This window comes from Lontra canadensis, unplaced genomic scaffold (assembly GCF_010015895.1).
Source record: "Lontra canadensis isolate GAN:19392208 unplaced genomic scaffold, GSC_riverotter_1.0 scaffold96, whole genome shotgun sequence".
NCBI classification, from domain to species: Eukaryota; Metazoa; Chordata; class Mammalia; order Carnivora; family Mustelidae; genus Lontra; species Lontra canadensis.
In genome coordinates, this window is record NW_022631090.1 from 504,913 (window position 1) to 522,757 (window position 17,845).

The following is a 17,845-nucleotide window of genomic DNA, read 5'->3' on the forward strand; positions in this document are numbered from 1 at the left end:
TGTGTGTGTGTGTGTGTGTGTGTGTGTGTAAAATGGAATATTACTCAGCTATAAAAAGAATGAAATTTTGCCATTGCAGTGATGTGGATGGAGCTAGAGAGTATTATGCTAAGCAAAATAAAGTCAGCCCAAGTAAGACAAATACCGTATGATTTCACTCATATGTTGAATTTAAGAAACAAAACAGATGAACATAGGGGAAAAAAAGAGGGAGGCAAACCAAGAAACAGACTCTTAACTATAGAGAACAAACTAAGGGTTGCTGGAGGGGAGGTGGGCAGGGCGGTGGGTTAAATGGGTGATGGCTATTAATGAGGGCACTTGTGATAAGCACTGGATGTTATATGTAAGTAATGAATCACTGAATTCTACACCTGAAACTAATATTGCACTGTATCTTAACTAGCTGAAATTTAAATAAAAACTTGAAACTACAAAATAAAAAGTAATAAAGATCTCTTTTTAAAAAATATTTAATTCCAGAATAATTAACATACAGTGTGATATTAGTTTTAGGTGTACAATAGAGTGATTCAACAATTTTATACATTATTCAGTGCTCATCACAGTAAGTGTACTCTTAATTCCCCTTATCTGTTTCACACATTCCCCACCCACCTCCCCTCTGGCACTCACCAGTTCTTTGTATTTGAGTCTTGTTTTTTATTCATCTCTATTAATTTATTCATTTGTTTTGTTTCTTAAATTCCACATTTGAGTGAAATTTATATAGTATTTGTCTTTATCTGACTTCACTTACCATCATACCGTCTAGATCCATCTGTGTTGTTTTGAGTGAGAACTTCATTGGTGGTCTTAAGATGTGAAAGATGATCATTGTCACCACTTTTTCTTGGTAGTAGTGGAAGGATTATTTACTGCATAACTATAAGCCTCAGGAGTTTTTTTAGTTACCTATTGGTAACAAGGCTCTCTCTTCCTTTCCCCTCCCTTGCTTGTTGCTGAGGTCTTTCTATAAGCATACAAGAAAACACTACTTACCTTCACTTAGGATCTTCAATCTTCAATCCTCAAAAGTTAAGTTAAAATAATAAAGATGATGTGGATTATATAGAGAGGGGCTTTTTTGTCTAAGATACTGGAAATTTATAATGTAAGTAGGAAATGTATTTGCTAGCAAGTGGCTTTCATTCTAATGGAAAAAAAAGACTAAAAATTATGACATTGACCAACTTTCATTTTTCCAAACCTCCTGCAAAGCTGACCTTTCTCATTTAAAGAGATCTTTAAAAGTAATTTTTTACTTGATTTCACATGGATCAAAATGTTCCAGGGAGGGAACAGAGCATGGTGTACTTTGCCCTCCCAGGGGTTACCCTATGGGATTCTTTTTTTAATAAGTCAGCTACAAGCCAACATCCATAAATACATCAATACACCACTGAGTTCATTGACTGCACTTGCCTCATTAACCCCACTACCTTTGTTTTCCCTTATTCTTTAATATTTTTATGTCTCTATTGACCTGTAATTGTTTTATAAAGGCTTTGTTTCCTCATCTGTAAAATGGGAACAGAACTTGTCTTCCCTACCTCATAGCACTGTTCTGAGAGTCAAATGAGTTTTAAAACTTGTGAGCAATTATATAAACATCTGATATTCATTTATCCACTAATGGAGTGCCATTTTCTGTAGGGCCAAAGGAGCATCTATATTTATATTCTTTTCCCTGTATTTGCTTTTCCCATGTTGTATATAGAAATTGATTTGGAGTAGTAACATTGAATATGTTCAATCTGCAACGATTCCACTATGAAAGTAAAACACTGATAGTTATTCAATAATTTTGTTATAATAGTGATTATGCATTTATTATTTATAACCAAAATGGTATACATGTAGTAGAATAAAATATCACAGCAACATTTCATTTTGATCTATGATTGCCCAAAACGTGGAATTCTCCAACAGTACTTCTACAGATAAAACAGCACTTGTCTTACTGAGTGATACTGAAGAATACGTATAACTTGAGTCACATTAGTTATAGTTTTCAAAACATGATACTTGAATAGGAATGATTCAGCTGGTGAAAACCCATGCTTCTCGTGGACAGTTGCAGTTGTGGAAGGACTGTGGATGTAAAGTAAGCTGCCCAAAACTAATAATAAATAGATAAATTAATTAAATAAATAATAAATAAATAATAAATAAAATAAAAACTAATAATAAAATAAATGGCAGTATAATGTTTACCCTGTTGGAGTACAACTATGACATGTATTTTATATTACATTTACCTTAGAAAATCTGCCCAGTTTTCCACCTTTTGCTGCTGCTATATAAGCACAAAAGGTAAGAATAAATTCCATAGGTGGTTGTAGAGGATACATCCATTTAACAGATACTTACCAAGTGCTTTCTAAAAACCAAGCACTGTTTTAGGTGCTTGAGATAATAGCAAGTGAGCAAAACAAAATCCTTATTCTCATGGGGCTAACGTTCTAGTTGAGGTAGGCAAACAAACAATACATGGCTAGTGGTAATAAGCCATATGAAGAAATATAAAATAAGCTATAGTGATAGGGGAGGAGGTTGGTATTTTAGATAAATTTGGTCTAGGAAGGTCTCTTTAAGATGACCTAATAGCAGAGACCAGAGGGACTAGAGCATATGAAGCCAAGTGGATACTTGGAGGCAGAGTGAACATATATATAATTCTTTCTAGGAATTTTGCTGTGAAGAGAAACAGAAAAATGGAGTAGTAGCTAGTTACTGTCCTGGGTGTTGGGTATACAAATATAGTGAATAAAACAGAAATTCTACCATCACAGAATTCATAATTTAGTGGGACAGATAATAACCAAGTATACCAGCAAATATATCATTACTGGGGTAGTCAGTAATGATATCTGCCTGATTTTGGTCATTCATTAAAGTCATGAATGAGGGTTATTTGAAACCCCCAACACAATTTTCCAAGGCCAGTTCTGGTGTGAAGTATGCTTATCAGATGTCCTGTTAAATAATACAAGGATTCCTAAAAGCAGTGATTAATAACAATAGGTGGTATTCTGGTGGCAGAATTCCAATCTGACATCTGAAAAGCATTTTGTCAAAAAGCAGTTTCTGTTTGTTTTTTAATTAAATCAGCCAAATATGGAAACTAATAAAATCTGGGATGTGGAATGATAGAGAAATGAGGAGAACGCTCTAAGCACAACAAATTATATGATAGTGTAAAAGCAAAAAAAAAAAAAAAAGGCAGTCATTGGGAACACAGCAAGTATTCCAGATTGATTTATTTGTGGTTGGAAATATAAGACTCAAGAAATAATGCCCTGAGCAACTAGAAAAGGTTGTTAAAAGGAATGCCCTCTGGGTATTTACCCCAAAGATACAGATGTAGTGAAAAGAAGGGCCATCTGTACCCCAATGTTTATAGCAGCAATGGCCACGGTCGCCAAACTGTGGAAAGAACCAAGATGCCCTTCAACGGATGAATGGATAAAGAAGATACGGTCCATATCTATGATGGAGTATTATGTATGGCTCCATCAGAAGGGATGAATACCCAACTTTTGTAGCAACATGGACAGGACTGGAAGAGATTATGCTGAGTGAAATAAGTCAAGCAGAGAGAGGCAATTATCATATGGTTTCACTTATTTGTGGAGCATAACAAATAGCATGGAGGACAAGGGGAGTTAGAGAGGAGAAGGGAGTTGAGGGAAATTGGAAGGGGATGTGAACCATGAGAGACTATGGACTCTGAAAAACAATCTGAGGGTTTTGAAGGGGCAGGGGCTGGGAGGTTGGGGGATCCAGGTGGTGGGTATTGGAGAGGGCACAGATTGCATGGAGCACTGGGTGTGGTGCAAAAACAATGAATACTGTTACGCTGAAAATAAATTAAAAAAAAAAAAAAGGAATGCCCTCATCTGTAGAATAGGAAAACCTGAGACAGAGAATTAAAGGTACTTGAGAATTAAACATTTGTTGTTTTTTTGTCCCCACTGTTCTTTCAACTCCAGTCTAAATGGTCTTGTTTTTTTTTTCTCCCTTGCTCTAGTATAAAGAAGTGAAGTTTTAAAACAATCACATTTGTTGATTTTTTTTTTAATCATTGTATTAGTTGTCCTCTCATTTTATACTAACCAAGATTAGGGTCAGCTTTAGGTCCTCTAAATAATGTTTTTAAAGTGCTGTATCATTTGTATATTGAGTTTTCAAGTAAATGTCTTTAAAAGAATGCAGGGAGAGGGAAAACAAGACAAAGAAGAGTTATTTTTATTAACTGTTTTCCAAAGCTCTCAGTGTAAAGTTGGCAGCTTTGAAAATGCCAACTGTGGCTATTGGATTATTCTAAAATAAGCATTCACAGTCCTGTTTTAAGGGCTTAGTTCTGGTAGCAAAAGCAATAGAATAAACTATACCCATAACCTCCACTGAGAACACTACTTTCTCTTCTTGGAATGTATTTTCTACTAAGTGTGTTGGCAGTTTACTAATTAGTTTGTTCATTAACATTTAATGAAGTTGAGATTATAAAAAATTCAGTAAAGGTGTAGTTGTTTGACTTTGAAAACATGGCAATTTATGACAAGATACAGAATCCACTATAAAGTTCTAGCAGTCATTTCTATGGCCAAAATTTATAATCACACGTTTTATGTAGAATTGAAATAAAATCTTGGTTGTAATTTAGAAGTTCATTTAAATGACTCTTCTGCAACTAGAGCAGTGTTGCCTTACACAGTGCTCTCAATCTAGTTTGCAAGCAGAAAGAGACACTTGTCAAACTGAAGTGTCTGAAATTAGTACATAGATAATGAGAACCATCTTCCAGCTGTGGCTGTTTTAACAGCCTCTCCAACACTCATCTCTTGGGATCCTACCTGTTTGTCGTTATCATTGACGTAATACAAAAAAGAAATGTTTGGGGTGCCTGGGTGGCTCATTTGGTCCAGTGGCTAGCTCTTGATTTGAGCTCTGGTCATGATCTTGGGGTCCTGGGATTTAGCCTCCATGTCCCCCAAAACGCTCAGTGGAGAGTCTGCTTTAGGATTCTCTCTCTGTCCGCCCCTCCCCCCGCTTGCTCTCTCTTTCTCTCTCTCTCTCTCCCCCAAAATAAATAAATAAATCTTTTAAAAAATTTTATACACAAGTAATGAATCGTTGAACACTACCCCAAAAACTAATGATAGACTATATGTTGGCTAACTGAACATAATAAAAAAAATAAACAATTTAAACAATTAAAAATTTATCAAGTTTGCAAATGTCTAAAACTTAAAAGGGACAGGGCGCCTGGGTGGCTCAGTCGTTAAGCATCTGCCTTTGGCTCAGGTCATGATCCCCTGGTCTTGGGATGAGTCCTGCTTCTGGCTCCCTGCTCTGCAGGAAACCTGCTTCTCACTCTCCCACTCCTCCTGCTTGTGTCCTCTCTTTCGCTGTGTCTCCTTCTGTCAAATAAATAAATAAATAAGATCTTTAAAAAAAAATTGAAAAGGACAGTTAACACCATAGATCAGTTATCTCAACACTGGCTGCATCTTATATTCAACTGAGAGCCTTTTAAAACAAACTAAATGACTCCAGGAGGGATAAATGACAGAAGATAGATGAAATGTTCATAATTATTGAAATTAGGTGATGGGCACAAAAAAGTGTCAATATATTATTTCCTCTATATTTTTTTTACATTTGAAAAATTTAATAATACAGAGTTAAGGGAAAAAAAATAGAACACCCACACCATATCCCAAATAAATTACATTAGAATGTCTGGGCTTTAGTAGTTTCGAAACTTGAGCTTGAATAGTTTCAAAAACTCCAAATGATTCAAATTTGAAGTTTCAGTTGAGAATCACTGTCATAGAAAATAAAATCAAGATTCAGAAATATCTGGGCAAGTTAGAATGCTCGGTTGACATCAGTGGGATAAAATTTAACATGGATAAGTGTAAACTGCATTTAGGTGTTGTTTTTTTTTCTGTACAGGACAGAGAATACCTAGGTTGGTACTTGTATTTGTGAAATAGATTGAAGTAGAATAGTTAATAACAGGTTTAATATAATGTGATGTAATGGCTTATCACATGTAATGTGATCTAATGGCTTAAAAAGGTAGTATGATCTTATACTACGTTAATAGAAACTTGGAGCCCACAATATAAAAAACCTGCCTTTATTCAGACCATATCTGACATTCAGATTTGAGTGCCACATTTTATAAGAGACTTTGACAAATAGGTATGTTAAGAGAATGATAGAAGAAAAATCTCACATACCAGACAATCTCATACAACAAACAATTGAAAAAAAACTAGGAATATTTTAAGTTAGGAGAAGAGAAGAATAAGCAAGGAAGACAGAATAATTATAAAATAATCATAATATTTGAAGACCCATCGTGTTCAATAAAGAGTATGTTTTGCATGGTCACAAATGCTACCCAGGAAATAGTATTTTATTTTTTCTAAGAAAAACCTCCTTTTTTCTTATTTAAAAAGTGTGTAAGAAGTAGCTTTATTTTTTTATCTTAAAGACAAAAAATGTTCATTGTAAAAGTTTGCAACAATATGTATAGGTATTAAAAAATGATGATCACCCATCATCCCTCTGCCTAGAGATAACCACTATAACTAGGATCACCTACCTTATTTGTGGGGCCCAGTGCAAAATGAAAATTCAGAACTCTTTGTTCAAAAATTAAGAATTTCAAGACAGTGACAGCAGAGAATTAAACTAAGCAGGGGCCCTTCTGAGCATGGAGCCCTTTGGACAGGTTACAAGCCCTTGAAGTTAGCCTTGACTGTAACATTTGGATATATAAATCCTTTCATATTTTAGAAAGGACTTTCCAATTTTTTATTGTGTTTAGTCAGCCAGCATATAGTACACCATAAGTTTTTGATGTAGTGTTTAGGGACTTTCCAACTAATAGAAAATCCCACCAAAGCAATAGTCTACCTGGGGAAAAGTAAACTTTCTGGAGTTATAAAGGAATAAGCCAGGCTTTTTATCAGAGATACTATAGAATATGCTAGAGGTTGGACTACATGACCTGTTAGGGTATTTTTCAGCTCAGTTGTGCTTTATCTCTATCTAGCTAAAAAGAATTGGTTCATGAGCAATAATCATTACCTGCAAATGGCCTATTTTTTTAAAATGGTGGAACCTTGTGTTTTTGTGATCTTCCTATGCCATTCAATAAACAGTATTGTGATGGTGTATATCCTTAAGAGGTTTGGTGTTATTTGTATGGCTGGATGCTACCAAAAACCCCATAGACATTACCAGGCTCTAGAGCATTGGTACCTTACTCAATGTAGACATTCAAAGGATGATTTGAACTTCTTTATAATTTTTTTTTAAAGATTTTTTTTAAGGATTTTATTTATTTATTTGACAGACAGAGATCACAAGTAAGCAGAGAGGCAGGCAGAGAGAGAGAGAGAGAGAGAGAGAGAGAGAGAGAGAGAGGAGGAAGCAGGCTCTCCGCTGAGCAGAGAGCCCGATGTGGGGCTCGATCCCAGGACCCTGGGATCATGACCTGAGCTGAAGGCAGAGGCTTTAACCCACTGAGCCACCCAGGCGCCCATGAACTTCTTTATAATTTTTAATATCTTGTTCTGTCATATAGATGACAGTGTCCATTCTCTTCTCAATTTACTATAGCTACAGAAATTCCCATGTATAAGCTGATTGATGACCTTGGGTGCCCAGGCTGTCAGATAATAAACCTCTATGTACACAGAAAAGCAACCCAAAGTTATCTGCTTGTTTTCTTGTACTCTTACAACCCAGACATTGGCACATGTTAATTCCTGAATGACTTGCAAGGACTTGATGATGATTATAGTTTAATGAGCTAGAAGAGTTCCCCAAATTACTGGAAATATATTCTAGCACTAGGTCCCAAATTATTTGTCGTATAGCCTTATACTAACTGGCTGATTTAATGTACTTACAAAAACTGAACAATTTCCTTTCTACATAGTGTAAGGCACTTATAATCTCGTGAACACATTTCTGCTGCTGCTGGTGCTAAAAAATGACCTTTCTTGTCAGTGATTTTGACTACTTTGTCCCCAGTCTCTTTCTAGCATAGAACTAATTGTTATTATTACGTTACTCAGGAATGATTATCCATGGCCTCTCCTTTCTTTTCTGCCTCCTCACACATCCACTCTCCCACCATTATTTTTCAGCTGAGCCATACTTTTTTTTTTTAACCATTTTGCTCTTTCTCCTGTTCTAATACTATTTTTCTAGTGTATGTAAGTAAGGCAATAGAATTTAAGCTAGTTTTACTTAACATGTGGTAAAGGCAGTGGTGCCTGGGTGGCTCAGTTAAGTGTCTGCTTTTAGCTCAGGTCATGATCTCAGATCTCAGAGTCATGAAATCAAGCCTCACCTGCGGCTCCCTGCTCAGCGGGGAGTCTGCTTCTCCCGCTCTGACTCTCCCCTTGCTTGTGCGCGTGCGCTCTCTCTCTCTCTCGCAAAAATAAATGAGATCTTAAAATAAAATGTGGTAAAGGCAAAATAAATGATTTTCCTTATAAATTTGAAAAAATTTTTTGAAATTTTTAGAATTTAAATTCTTGGGAGGCAAATCCAGCAACTAAAACAATGCTGTTTAATAAGTGCTTTAAAAAAAAAGATTTTTATTTATTTATTTGACAGACAGGGACCACAAGTAGGCAGAGAGGCAGGCAGAGAGAGGAAGGGAAGCAGACTCCCTGCCCAGCAGAGAGCCTGATGCGGGGCTCGATCCCAGGACCCTGGGATCATGACCTGAGCTGAAGGCAGAGGCTTTAACCCACTGAGCCACCCAGGTGCCCCTAATAAGTGCTTTTTAAAAAAAATTTTAATTAACATAATGTATTATTATCCCCAGGGGTACAGGTCTGTGAACTGCCAGGTTTGCACGCTTCACAGCACTCACCATAGCACATACCTTCCCCAATGTCCATAACCCCACCACCCTCTCCCTACCCCCCTACACCCAGCAACCCTCAGTTTGTTTTGTGAGATTAAGAGTCTCTTATGGTTTGTCTCCCTTCTGATCCCATCTTGTTTCATTTATTCTTTTCCTACCCCCCCACCCCCCACGTTGTATCTCAACTTCCTCATATCAGGGAGATCATATGCTAGTTGTCTTTCTCTGATTGACTTATTTTGCTAAACATAATACCCTCTAGTTCCATCCACGTCATCACAAATGGCAAGATTTCATTTCTTTTGATGGCTGCATAGTATTCCATTGTATATATATACCACATCTTCTTTATCCATTCATCTGTAGATGGACATCTAGGTTCTTTCCATAGTTTGGCTATTGTGGACATTGCTGTTATAGACATTCAGGTGCACGTGCCCCTTCAGATCACTACATTTGTATCTTTAAGGTAAATACCCAGTAGTGCGATTGCTGGGTCGTAGGGTAGCTCTATTTTCAACTTTTTGAGGAACCTCCATGCTGTTTTCCAGAGTGGCTGCACCAGCTTGCATTCCCACGAACAGTGTAGGAGGTTTCCCCTTTCTCCGCATCCTTGCCAGCATCTGTCATTTCCTGACTTGCTAATTTTAGCCATTCTGACTGGTGTGAGGTGGTATCTCATTGTGGTTTTGATTTGTATTTCCTTGATGTTGAGTGATGTGGAGCATTTTTTTCATGTGTCTGTTGGCCATCTGGATGTCTTCTTTGCAGAAATGTCTGTTCTTGTCCTCTGCCCATTTCTTGATTGGATTATTTGTTTTTTGGGTGTTGAGTTTGATAATAAGTGCTTTTATTTAAAGTTATAATTCCTTTATTTTGACAATGTTGTCAAGTTGTTATATGTATATTTATATACACAGACATTCATACACTTGATTTTGAAGAGAGTTACCTCTTTTGGTTCTTCTTTCTATTCTTTTATCTTTCTTCTGAATATTTTCCCTTTCTGGTCTTCAAACTGAGAACAGTCTCCTTTTTTTTTTTTTTTTTTTTTGCATTTCTTGAATAATTTCAATCACATTGCTCTGAAGAGGCTATCTGCAATGTTTAGTTCTACTTTTCTTTCTTTATCCTTCATCTTTTAGCCAAATCCAATTTTTCACAGTCCCTTTTTCATGCTGAAAGTGATAGAATTATTTTTTTTCTTTTATCTCTAAACCCTCCAGGAATTCCATCATTATTAGTTGAAATATAATCACCTCCTCTGTCTCTCCTCCTCATTCCCATTCTCTCTTCCCCAGTACCTACTATTTAATAATGTTATCTGGATTTTCTTATTTCTATTTCTTAAATTCTTCCATTCATACCAGAACATTTTTCATATCAGATCACTTTTTTTCTCTGTAATCTGTACATGTTGCCATTGCCAAAATCTTGATACTTTACTTCCACTATCAAAACCCTCTGTCAGGGGTGCCTGGGTGGCTCAGTGGGTTAAAGCCTCTGCCTTCAGCTCAGGTCATGATCCCAGGATCCTGGGATCGAGGGAGCCTGCTTCCCTTTCTCTCTCTCTGCCCGCCTCTCTGCCTACCTGTGATCTCTGTCTGTCAAATAAATAAATAAAATCTTTAAAAAAAAATCCACGAAACCCTCTGTCAGATTGCTAATTGATATTAGGCTGCATTTGTGACCCCTGTTTTTATTTTTTACTGATTTCTTACATTCACTCTCTTAACCTTTCCTTTCAGCTGAGCCAGATTTCTCTTTGTATTTCTATTCTACCACCTAATCTTCTAATTTACCTCCTCCCTCAATGCTCATTATAACTTCCTACCACACAACTGCCAACCTACCTATATTCTCATTCAAAGCTTGCTTGTAATCTTAATTCCTTTTAAGTGAGTAAAGATAGGAAAATAGCCAAAAGCCTATTTTGTAATTGGTTTAAATTTTTTCTCAAATCTCTATGCTAAATTAAAGAGAAATGCCTTATAAAACAACACCAACACTCAAGCAATCAAAGGAAGGTAGTTTTATATATTTCAGTCATCCCATTGAAACTTTGCTCCTGTTGTGCCTAGCAACATGTTGAAAGGTAGATGGGGTACAAACCCAGAAATAGGAGACGTGATTATTGTCCTCCGAGAACTAATAATCTAGATAAGGAGACTAGATTCATATACATGAAACATTTAGAAAATAGTTTTAATAACTAGCCTAATAATCAAAATGCTAGGTTGTATGGTATAGACTTTAAGTGTTCAAAGTAATCAGGAAAAAGAGAAGGCATTATTGCTTGGTGTTGCCACTAAAGATTTTATGTGGGAAGTAGGTCTTGAGGAAAATGTAGAATTTGGGTTATGGACTGAACTAGAAGACTTACATTAGCATGCATAGGTAAAAAGAGAATTGCTTAGCAAAGATTCTTAACAAAGAAATTAAATTAGTTAATTATTAAAGCACCAAACTTTTTTCAAGGGAAGAGTAGGAAATATAATCTGATAATTGCATTGGAACTAATTGATCAAAAGCCTTGAATTCTGAATTGAGGAATTGAAAATTGTTAAAAAAGAAAATCCCCTTCCTATACACTTTAGTTAGTCAAGGTTTTATCTTGTTTAAACACCCAAGATTTTCTTATATAATTATAGTATTTGTTAACATTGAGTGCTTTACTATATGGTAAACATTGTTCTAATTTTTATATGTAATAATAGCTCATTTCATCTTTACAGCAACCGTTTGTGGTAAGGTCTATTTTAACCCCCTTGTATTACAAATGAAGATGAAGAAAAGGTAAGTACAGCTGGTTCAATTTGGCACAAGTGACAGAGCCAGTATTCAAACCCAGGAAATCTCTGGTACAAGAATCTACATTCTTTTCTGCTATATATACAACCTTATAAAGGATATATATAAGTGCTGTAAATATACAGTGAGATTCATACAATTGAACCTGACTTTTTTTATTGAAAGATAATTTTCTCAAGCACTACTCGTATTGGAGCACATTAATCTCTTTATCCTGAATATATTTTTTCTTTAAGAAAATCTTTATAAGGAAAACTCTGGGCTAGAAATTTTTAAAAAGATTAATCCATGAGTTGTTTTCAGATGAAGTGATATTGGCTTTATGTTTTGTAAAATCTTTATTTTAACGGTCTCTTTATTACAACAGGACTCCTAGTTGGGACTCTTGATTCAGTTTTAGACTCTACTGCTAAAGTTGCTCCATTTCGCATCCTACACCAGACACCAGATTCTCAAGTTTACCTGTCAATTGCATGTGGTGAGTACAATTTTTAAAATGTGTAATCCAAACAAATAAGCATACTAAGAAATTGAATATTTACATGTCTTTATACTCCCCAGTTTTGATTTAGAAAGGAGTTAAATATGTAACTCTACATTGAGAGAATAGCCAGATATCTAATTGTTTAGGAAAGAAGGATTACAGATTATTTCAAGTTTTTTTAAATCCATTAGTGTGAAGGACCTGAAGCATGTGTTCCACCAAATTTTGGTCAACACTACTGCTATAGGATTCCTTTCCTCAACTTACATTTGCTTCACCAACTGCTGAGAAGATGAGAAATCCTCACATTTCATCTGTAATAACTCAGATTAGGAGAATCAAGCCCAAAACTAAAGATTGTCCCCTAAAAAAGTAGAAGTCTGAAAAATTGAAACATTTTTAGTTACACGTCTACTTTCTCACACAAGGCATTATATCCTTGAAATAAAAGAGATGTTTTACTGGTAATGCTACATTCTCATTTATGCTGATGTACTTCAGATCTACATTTATATACATAGTAGAAAGAAAATGAATTAGGATGTTCTTCCTAATAAAACAACTCAAAATTTTTTTTAAAACCCACAATGACAGTTTACTTCTCTTATGATGCCATTATAATGTTGGTTTAAATTAAATCCCTGATTTCTGGCCTTTTTCATGTTGAAAGACTGCCTTTTTCTCTTTCTTTCATCTTCCCCTCTCTTCTCAAGTAGATAGATACACTTAAAAAAAAAGCATGTAAATTCCTGGATTGTTCATATGTGTGAACATACAGCATACCATGAATTTTTAAAGATGGGGCTTATCTTTTGCATCTCCCTATATATTTACTTAAGCATTGCCAGTGAGTGTTTTCTTTTGGCTTTCTTAAATTGAATGCCATTTAAACTAAATGAAGACGATGGGGCACCTGGGTGGCTCAGTGGGTTAAAGCCTCTGCCTTCTACTCGGGTCATGATTCCAGGGTCCTGGGATCGAGCCCCATATCGGGCTCTCTGCTCAGCAGGGAGCCTGTTTCCCTTCCTCTCTCTCTGCTTGCCTCTCTGCCTACTTGTGATCTCCGTCTGTCAAATAAAAAACAAACAAACAAAAACCTTTAAACTAAATGAAGACGACATTATGAGACATTTGTAACCTCATCTAAATCTGGTTGGTAGAAATTATTCAGGGAAAAATATCCATTCTACTTTAAAGAGGGGGGATCATTACATAACTTATTCCCCCAATATAAGATGATGCAGAAATACAATAATTACCAACTTGAAGAAATATAATAATTACCAACTTCCTTGTACCTAAAGAACCAAAATAAAGGCTTAAAATTTTCCCATGACTTTTGTTATTCATTAAAGAAAGTTATTGGACTTGGTATTGTGACATTAGTAACATGAATACAGTTTCTAACTGGATTATAAGAACTAGGCAGTTCTGCAGTTTCAGTTAATATATCACTTCCATGTATCATAAAACATACCAAGGAGCCAAGATGTTCCTTTTGAATGAGATTTTTATAATCCACAGTGCTGGGGGAGATCTTAAAGGTATCTTAAAGGCTATCTTAAAGGAAAAAAGATCTTAAAGATCTTTTATAATCCACAATGCTGGGAAGATCTTAAATGCTTTAAGATCTTAAACATGTTACGTTCTTTAAGCCAAAGCAACCCAGAGCTAACTGTAATATTTGACCCTCGACAAGCTACCTACCTAACACTGATCCGGCAGTCACGTGGATTTACTTGCTACAGGGTTTCTAACCTCTTTGACAAAACTTCTTTAGGTTAACTAGGGCTTTTAATGAAAAGGGTGACTGAACAATAGCTTCACCTTCTAAGATGAGTAGAGTTGCCACAGTAGAAATCCATATTTTTTATACAGTGTACATAGTACTGTGATGTGGATGCTGTTTGCAGTCACACAGATTATAGGGACAGTACTGACTGTACTTTTTGAAGGATATGGATTAAATTATATATTTATGTTCTGGCACTCTGTATATTCTCTTGAAAGGTATTGGTTGCTGTAGGCACCAGTTACTGGCATCTTGTTTTCAGAATTTTATATCTTTTCTCATGAGTTTTATTTACTTTTTCCCCTTTCATTAAATATTTAAGTCTTTTGTTTCTAATAAAAAATAGTATTTATCCCTACATATACAGATGAAGTGGAGAATAAATGTAATTAATATATTTATTCTTTTATGATTATCATTTCTGAAAACAAGCAAATATAATTTTATTTCTTTTTAAACTGAACTTCTAAATATCAAGAGCAGTTTTGTTGTGGCGTTTCCCTTGAGTCTTTTATTCTCTTTCATTATTAATCAGGAGCCAACAGAGAGGAAATAACCAAACATTGGGATTGGTTGGAACAAAATATCATGAAGACCTTATCTGTGTTTGATTCAAATGAAGATATTACTAATTTTGTACAAGGAAAGATAAGAGTAAGTGATGGATATATTTTGTAGATGGAATGCAAAAATCTTTGAACCTCTTATTCTAGGATCAAAGGCCATGTGGGAAGGTCATTGTTTTACTGACACCTTTCAGGATTGGCAGAAATACACATAGGAATGTCAGAATCAGTGCTAAAGGAAATTATAAAGTCAGTAATTAGTTTTTGGTACCCTTGTGAGTGCTCTTAAGGATATTTTCATTTCAGTATTTCTTGAGTTTGGAGTCTGGATGAATCCTTCACTCAAAAAATATTTAGCAGCTTCAATCCTGAGTTTCAGCACCAAAAAAAAAAAAATAGCACCCATATTTGTAGTAGCTCCTTGTGAGGCATTAGAAAAAGCCCAATTACCAAATTAAAGAAAATTTGCTCACCTCTGTCCTAAGAGAAGCGTTTACATACACAGTTGTATTCAGTGAACTTTTTAAATACATAAAATGTGTTTTTATTAGTAGGTAATAATTAATTTTTAAAAAAATTATTTTGCCTCCTTTAGGGATTGATTGCTGAAGAGGGAAAACATTCTTTTGCAAAAGAAGATGATCCTGAGAAATTTCGAGAAGCCCTTTTGAAATTTGAAAAATGTTTTGGTTTACCAGAGCAGGAGAAGTTAGTGACTTATTACTCATGCAGTTATTGGAAAGGACGGGTTCCTTGTCAGGGTTGGCTCTATCTTAGCACCAACTTTCTGAGCTTCTATTCTTTTCTGTTGGGATCAGAAAGTAAGTGGTTTCTGTTGCTTATCATGACTTTGAACTTGCTGACTGACCTGTCAACTCTGTAGTATTGTTAGATTGTATATAAAGCAATAGGATTGATATTAAGAGTAATTAAACTGTACATTAAAAAGTTCACTTCATCTAGAGAAAGAATCCTTAACATAGGAGCTACTGAAAGTATATATAGAATGCCTTGCATATTGTGAGAAGTGAATGAATATTAAATAATGATGGTGACCTGGCATATAGTTGCTTTCTTTGTCTTGTTCTAAACTCTCGACTCTCTGCAATTCATGTTTTAATCCTTGTTTTAGAAATACAGTATAAGCATAGTAGCCATAGTATCTAATGGCCCAACCGTTGTAAAGAAGAATCAGACAGTAATGTTCAGAGCATACATACAGCTTTTACAACAGTGATTATGCAAATATGTAAAGTAACAGATTCAAATATAAAATCAGAATAATTTTTTTTAAATTGTATCTGTTCCTAGAATCACCAACTATTATATGTTCATGTTTATGCTTCAGAATTTTAACTAACCTTGAAGTCTAAAGTATTTTAGTTGTTTGTAGCATTTTTCAAGTGGTTAACTATTTTAAAAGACCTGATTGGTAAGCATTAATCAATATTGAAAAACTTAATCATATCTGCTTATAATTCTTTTTTGCAGTAAAACTCATTATCTCCTGGGATGCAGTCTCAAAACTTGAAAAGACTTCAAATGTTATACTAACAGAGAGTATTCATGTGTGTTCCCAAGGGGAGAATCACTACTTTTCAATGTTTTTGCATATTAATGAAACATACCTTCTTATGGAACAGCTGGCAAACTATGCTATAAAGAGACTTTTTGATAAGGAAACTTTTGCTAATGACCCAATCCTTGATGATCCTCTACAAATCACCAAGAGGTAGTCAAAGCTTGATTAACACTTTTTAAGTATTGTTTTACCAAATAATCGTAACATTGTTTATCATTAAAAGTTCTATGTTATATGATAATCTTTCTTTGGTCTTAATCACTGATGTGTGGGGTATTTTTTTAGTTTAATCATATGCATTTCACAAATAGTATTCCCTCCATAAAGTTTAATCTTATGAAGTGGTAGAAGTTAGGTTTGAAAATTATTTATCAAAATCCCAGTAGGATTTGCCCTGGAGTGCTTTTAGAAATACAGAGATTTTTATATTCATGGTTAGTATACATTTCTCTATGAGTAGTCTAAACAGTTTCAGATCTGATATTGTAAAATGTATTGTTTACTTTTAAACATAATTCATAGACTGCATCATTTTTTAAAAAGATTTTATTTATGTATGGGGGGAAGGGGCAGGGAGAGGGACAAGCAGGCTCCATACTGAGTGCAGAGCCTGACTTCCCAACCCTGAGATCATGACCTGAGCTGAAATGGAGAGTTGGCCACTTAACCAACTGAGCCACCCAGGTGCCCCTAGACAGCATAATTTTTTATGAAGAGGTAAGTTAGTGGAGTCAGTGGAGCATGGGCATTATTTATAATAAGAGTATAACAACACTTGGACAAGTCATTATCTCTCAGGACCTTAGTATCCTCATGTATCATTTCTACCTCACAGAGCACTTGTAAGGAGTGAACAATGTAACATGTGAGAACACTTAGTAAAATATAAAACACTAGATAAATGTTAATCATTATTAATGCCTGCATGAGAAGTATCTCTGATAGCTTTTTGCCACTATATTTGGTTTGCTGAAACTGACCAGAGCCCTTTCATACTGCTCAACACTCAGAACAGTTGACTGAAATAAGCATGCCAAAGGAGAGGGAGAGAAGAGAGGATCTAGAAATAGCTAGTGAATGCAGATTCTTCTGGCAAGGAGCATGAGGCTATAGACTGTATGAGAAACTGAGAGGAACCTAAGCAGCAGTCCTATGGATAGAGAACAAGTGACCTAGAGGGTTGTGTGATTACTACATAGCCCTAACTGGATATAGTTGTTCTATTTGCCTATTTCTAACCATTTCTAAAAAATGTATACATAAGGACTTCTTTGTGAGTGTGTCTGCTTTTGTGGAAAGTAGATCAGCAAGGTGAATTTTTTAAAGGTCCCAGTGTGCATCATTTATAAATAGAACTCTGTGAGGATTAGGAATTCAGTTTATGTTATATTATAGTTGAGCCTTCGTTTTTGTAGTTTGTTCCTTGATTGGCCACCACAAACATAAACTTTTTAGCCATTTTATTTCCCTTAGAATATCCTCTAAAAAGCCATCTATCAATGAGTCATTCATTACCAAGTCTGTATTTAAATGACATAGGAAATCCACTTTTGTCTATGTGTATTTTTAAGAGAGCCTATTGAAAATCATATATATCTAAATCCTTTTTACCAGTAAGTTAAAAAGAACAATAGCTTATTTAGACTTAGACTCCAAATGACTTTTTTCTAAAATTGAGTATCTTTATTAGCTTATTATTTTT

The 17,845-nt window shown here is 35.1% G+C and overlaps 1 protein-coding gene across 2 annotated transcripts in view; it reads left to right on the forward strand.

Annotated features, from left to right (window-relative positions):
• TBC1D8B (TBC1 domain family member 8B) overlaps positions 1-17,845 on the forward strand; it is a 56,548-nt gene that overhangs the window by 5,042 nt on the left and 33,661 nt on the right. For both annotated transcript variants that reach the window (XM_032837076.1, XM_032837077.1), the window contains exons 2-5: positions 12,087-12,197; positions 14,531-14,649; positions 15,157-15,382; positions 16,053-16,293. In XM_032837076.1, the coding sequence (XP_032692967.1) occupies positions 12,087-12,197; positions 14,531-14,649; positions 15,157-15,382; positions 16,053-16,293 (697 nt within the window). The remainder of the gene's footprint in view (positions 1-12,086; positions 12,198-14,530; positions 14,650-15,156; positions 15,383-16,052; positions 16,294-17,845) is intronic.